General features: G+C 42.1%; 1 protein-coding gene across 3 annotated transcripts in view; it reads left to right on the forward strand.

Moving 5' to 3' along the window:
- LOC311239687 (ceramide synthase 2-like) overlaps positions 1 to 6,000 on the forward strand; it is a 149,170-nt gene that overhangs the window by 21,039 nt on the left and 122,131 nt on the right. For 2 of the 3 annotated variants that reach the window (XM_084328091.1, XM_084328093.1), the window contains exon 2: positions 875 to 1,039. In XM_084328091.1, coding sequence (XP_084184217.1) covers positions 879 to 1,039 — 161 coding nt within the window. In that variant the 5' untranslated portion in view covers positions 875 to 878. The remainder of the gene's footprint in view (positions 1 to 874; positions 1,040 to 6,000) is intronic. The other variant, XM_084328092.1, reaches the window with a different exon arrangement.

Genomic DNA, 6,000 nt, shown 5'->3' on the forward strand with positions numbered 1-6,000 from the left:
CAACTCTTAATTTCCGATACCGATATCAACTGATATCAACCGATACCGATATATGCAGTGTCCCCCCCCCCCCCCCCCCCCAAAAAACGGAATAATTTCAGGTAATTAACATTACATATCTCTTGTTGTGGAATTAACACAACATTATGCATACTTTTGACAATAAATAAAATCAGAATTTGTTCTTACTTGCTTGCCTGGGTAAATGAAACTTATAGAAATGTAAATTTTTTTTTTTTTTTTTTTTGAAAACCGATACCGATATTTTCCGATATCACATTTTAATGCCGATATCGGCCGATAATATCGGTAGGCCGATAATATCGGACATCCCTAATAAAAAGCCATTCTTGCTTTGTTTCTCAGGTCGTTCACAGCTTGGTTGAAGTTCAAGTTCAAGTTTCTTTATTAGTTGTCATACAAAAATACAGAATACTTTTCCAGAGTATCCAGAGTTCCCTGTAGCACTGATGTTTAGGCCGTGTGTGTTCTAGGGCAATTGTGTCTATGAGGAATTTGTGTTTGTGTTGTTGTAGGCTGGGTCTTTTTTGGAATATCATAACTTTAGTTTTGGTTAGATTTACTGTCAGTGCCCAATGTCTGGGAGAATTTGTGCAGAAGATCAAGGTGCTGCTGTAGCCCTTCTTAGTTCACAGCACATCTCTCTCTCTCTCTCTCTCTCTCTCTCTCTCTCTCCCTCTCTCTCTCTCTCTCTCTCTCTCTCTCTCTCTCTCTCTCTCTCTCTCTGTGTCTCTCTTTCTCTCTTTTTCTCTCTCTCTCTCTCTCTCTCTCTCTCTCTCTCTCTCTCTCTCTCTCTCTCTCTCTCTCTCTCTCTCTCTCTCTCTCTCTCTCTCTCTCTCTCTCTCCCCCACAGCAGGATGTTACCAGACGTATGGAGGCAGGACTACTGGCTCCCCCCTGGGGTCACCTGGGCGGATATGGAACAGCTGAGCGATGCTGACCTGCCGCGACCCCGTGACCTCCTGCTGGTCCCGCCTCTGGCCCTGGGCTTCATCGCCGCCCGCTGTCTGTTTGAGAGGTACGGCCTATTAAAACAAAGCCTTTCAAACAAGAGGAAAACCTTGTCTCTAGTGAGAGATCAGTGGGAAACCAGATGAGATTAATTCATTTAACTAATTCAAGCTTTTATTTAAGTCAAGATCATTGAGGCCTCATTTGAGACACAGAGACAGCATTCAAATGAAATACAGCTGCATGGCAGTAATGCTTTCCACTGAATGACAAGGAATGGACACAATGTGTCCTTAAGGCTAAAGTGTTTGACATGTCCAGATTACTGAGTCCAAGTCTCATCTCTCTGGACAGACAGACCCCAGGCTGAGGCTTGAACCATCAGTGCTTATTACAGCGCCCCCTATGGTTTGCTTGTTATTACTCAAGTCAAGTGTTCCTTTATTAATCCTCCTCAGGGAGATTCAAGTGTCAGGGGGGGGGGGGGGGGGGCATGTAGGATAAGTAATAATAATAATAGAACATAGAACAAAGTGCAAGTAGTCATGATGATAGTGCTAATAGTAGTAGTAGTGAACAGTAGTGAGTGGCAGGATTCAATCAGACAGTAGTAATAGTGATGATGGTATATATATATATGGTCCAAACCGTAGTAACACACTGCACCAGAGTCAGTGCAGGTTATTGTCGTGGATTTCAACTGGTCGTCTTGGTTAATGAATGCAGAATAACACAGGACAGGCCTTATGAGCGCATCTAAATGTACAGACCACGATGGTTCTCGCCCGGCATTAAAGCAAACAGTAACAAGGTTAGACAAGAATCAAGTAATCAAATGAAGCAAGGAGATAAAGGTTCTGAATACTCACGTTAGTTGGTTTATTTGAAAAAGGTGTACAGTACATCCATGGAGGGACTTTTAGTCTGCCAGAGTGTATATCACAGGTTTGTCAGAGCAAAAGCAAACAAAAGCATAGTGTATTAGTTTATAAACACACGGAATGGAGACGTATCATTGGTTTGTTTAGTTTGGGCGGATCGTTTCTGATTGGGTTGGGCTTTATATGGTCATTTGGAAGACGGAAGAGACAGGCTTCTGAAGAGGTGCAAACGGGGCCCCTCGCAGGAACATGCTGACCTTCGATGTTGCAAACCTTATCAAGCCTGCGCATGATTTTCTGAATCTAATGAATGGCTGCAGTGTTTTTAACACAGTCTTGTAGCAATCCATAAGCATGACTTCATGAATTTAACGACCAACCTTGGTGTCTGGGCCCCCAGAGGCAGAGGGTTGCTCTCACAAATGAGGAGAATATGAAATTACACTCACATTATTATTAAGAGTCAGATATTCCTAACAGTGTTTATTATTAAGAGTCAGATAGTCCTAACAGTGTTTATTATTAACACATTGAGTGCCACGGATGCTTTTTGTCGTTAGTTCATGCCGACCTTTGAGTGCCTCAGACGCTATATAGCGTTTGTTTGTCGTTTTATTTTTTATTGGCGATTTGAATTCATATTTCATCAATCGAGCCTCGGGTTAGTGCTGCAGAGTCTCTCTGAGCTCAATTGGGAAGATACCGCTCCCTATCGTCTCTCCCTGTGTAACTGCACCCCATTACTTTAGACTTTGCTCATTTTACTTTTCCGTCAAGCCAACTGAAGAGACCAAGTGATCGCCGGCCATCAGAACAGCGTGGATTATGTATTTACAGTACCAACACTGTAATCAATAAGCGTGATCGATATTTGGAATGGCGATCAGGAATTGGAATAATCTTTTTGGATAACATCTGATCTCAGGTAAGGAATTTATTTGACCAGTCTTAGGATAATCAGATCTGTTTTCACAGAGATATAAGCTTTTGCCCTATGCGTGTGTGTGTGTGTGTGTGCGCGGTGATCGCTGATGAGTGCATAAGTACACATATACTATCGATAATCTAGCGTTTATTTGAAAATGATTCATAAATAGGCCGAAAAATTACAACGTTTTTGTGTATGCTAGAATATTCGAGTAAATGCTGTTTATCACAGAATCTATATATTTTCCTTGAAAACGAGGGCTTTTCAAAATGCTATAAAACGAAAATGAACCGATAAAAAAACAATCCGTTTCGACAATGTTGACTGCAAACAAGTCATTGATAAACAGATTAGACACATAGCCATAATTTAAGAGAGAGATTATGCGTTCACAACGCTATCATTGAAGTGGGTGCTGGCATTTAACCATGTTTCCAATGTTAATGGCTGGCACTCAAACTGTTAAGAGTCAGATAGTCCTAACAGTGTTTATTATTAAGAGTCAGATAGTCCTAACTAAATTGGCAGCAGTCCGTGCCCACGGTTGTGGAGCCTGATGGCTACTGGCATGAAGGACTGGCTGAGGCAGTTTGTGGTGTGTCGTGGGGGGCAGGGTTAGAAATTAAAAAAAAAATTCAAGGGCTTTTTTTGCCCCCCTTAATTGATTTTCGGGGGCTTTTTTTTGTATTTCGGGGGCACTGAATTGTTATGATAAACGGTAGGGGTGGGACGGTTCACAAAATGGACGGTTCGGTTCGTATCACGGTTTTGGGGTCACGGTTTTCAGTTCGGTTCGATATACGTACATTTTTATAAAAAAAAATGTAACACTCAAATCTAAACATGCTTCTCATTTATAAAAAAAAAATAAAAAAGTTTACAGTGTTACAGTGTTTACAGCCTTAAATAATGTTTGGCACACAAAGACCGAACTGACTGAAAAATATAGGCTACATTTGTCAAAGTATTAACTTAGTGCAAACAAACAATATGCTCAGCCAGCACTAGACTTTCCTTTCTTTAATATAAACACAAAAAAACAATGTCAACCATGTTTAAATTCCCTGATTGTCAGTTCTTAATGGAAAGATTCGTGTTCTGCTTGACATTATTATGTATCTGTCTACATTTATTTAGACTAACATTATTTAAATATTGAGTGCAACTGTGGTGGATTACGTAATTCGGTGAGTTGGAACTATCTATGGGTTGGCGCCGGGTCCCCACGGACATTTGAGTGTCACGCACCTTCAGCTCAGGCAATGTTATTATCAGCTCCGGTAACGTTAGGAGGTGATGGCATGCAGTGGGAAAGCGGCAATAGTCCCGGTTGGAGTTAGTAAAACACAGTTGTATGTTAGCCTTCTTGGATGTTGAATAAACGCCTATCATTGTCTTTAAACACCCCGCCTCTGAGACTCCCATTTCCTCCTCTGCTAGCTAGTAGCTACGGTAACATTTCGTTGACTGTATTACCTCGCGGGCTGATTCTATAGTTAAAACGTGCGTTGTGTTGTACAAACTGCTAACGCTATGGCAAGATGTGTGTATGCCTATGTAATTTTAATGGCTATGTTTTTAAAGTCGTAATGAAGATTGATTTAGATTGTGCTTGCCATTTGTACACAAACTGACTAGCACCTGGCTCAGCTGCAGTGCTGCTGCTGCTGCAGCAGCAGCCAGTGCTCACCTCCGCCAAATGAATTTTTTTTATTTGCGCGTCATCTGAACCGTACGATACACAGACGCGCCATTACCGGATAAATATATATATATAATTAGTAAACTGTCGGGGGCATTTTGTGCCCCCCTTAAAGGGGAACTCCACTTTTTTGGGAAATTAGCTTATTTAACATCTTCCCTGGAGTTAGACAAGAAGATGCATACCTTTTTTGTCTCTGTGCGTGCATTTTAGCTTTGGGAATAGACGCTCCGTTAGCATAGCTTAGCTTCATCACTGGAAGTGAGGCAGGACAGTAGCCTTACAGTGCCTTACAGTGTATTGCAAGGTCTGACATTGACCAAACTTGATATGCATGACCTTGGTGGGCTCTAGGTCAACTCCTGAAAAGGGGGTCAATGTCAGACCTTGCAATCAAAAGTTAGGGGGCGCACTGAAATTATGGCAAGGGTTATTAGCCCCCTAACTTTTGATTGCAAAGTCTGACATTGACCCCCTTTTCAGGAGTTGACCTAGAGCCCACCAAGGTCATGCATATCAAGTTTGGTCAATGTCAGACCTTGCAATACACTGTAAGGCACTGTAAGGCTACTGTCCTGCCTCACTTCCAGTGATGAAGCTAAGCTATGCTAACGGAGCGTCTATTCCCAAAGCTAAAATGCACGCACAGAGACAAAAAAGGTATGCATCTTCTTGTCTAACTCCAGGGAAGATGTTAAATAAGCTAATTTCCAAAAAAAGTGGAGTTCCCCTTTAACTGATTTTCGAGGGCATTTTGTCCATTTTCAAGGGCATTATGCCCCAAGCCCCCGTTAATTTCGAACCCTGGTGGGGGGATACGTCTATGGCTGAACTTACTCCTCATCCTGGCTAGCTCCTCATAGTCTAGCCAGTGGACTATAAGGCTAGCTCCTCATAGTCTAGCCAGGGCTATCTCCTCATAGTCTAGCCAGGGCTATCTCCTCATAGTCTAGCCAGGGCTATCTCCTCATAGTCTAGCCAGGGCTAGCTCCTCATAGTCTAGCCAGGGCTATCTACTCATAGTCTAGCCAGGGCTATCTCCTCATAGTCCATTGGCCATTTGGTGTAGTTTTTGTATCCGTTCATGTTTTCATGTTCCTTTGTGGCTTTACTATGCACAAGTGAATTTCTTGCCAATGGACACTCTGTTTGCTATGGTCAAAAGTTGGAACGGACATATTTTCTTAAAATATCAAGATATCACCTCTGGACCTGGTAGCCATGTTTACCATCATGTTTCTGATATCACCTCTGGGCCCCATTCCCCATATGTGGCTAACTGAGTTAGCCGGATAATCTTCAGGATAACTTGACATAAGTCAGGCTTTTTGCTTTCACGAAGCAGGTTTGTCTAAATTGCTATGGCAACTGATAGAAAAATTGTAACCTGTTCCAGCGCAGGTTTAGTTCAGTTAGCTGGATAAACTGGCCACTCTCTCGCAAAAAAATGCCAGCTCTCTTCCTCACGGATCCCATTATACCATTCTGAATTATGTTTTTGTGCTTCGTTTTTCTAG

This window comes from Notolepis coatsorum, assembly GCF_963971535.1.
Source record: "Notolepis coatsorum genome assembly, chromosome: 13".
Lineage (NCBI taxonomy): Eukaryota > Metazoa > Chordata > Actinopteri > Aulopiformes > Paralepididae > Notolepis > Notolepis coatsorum.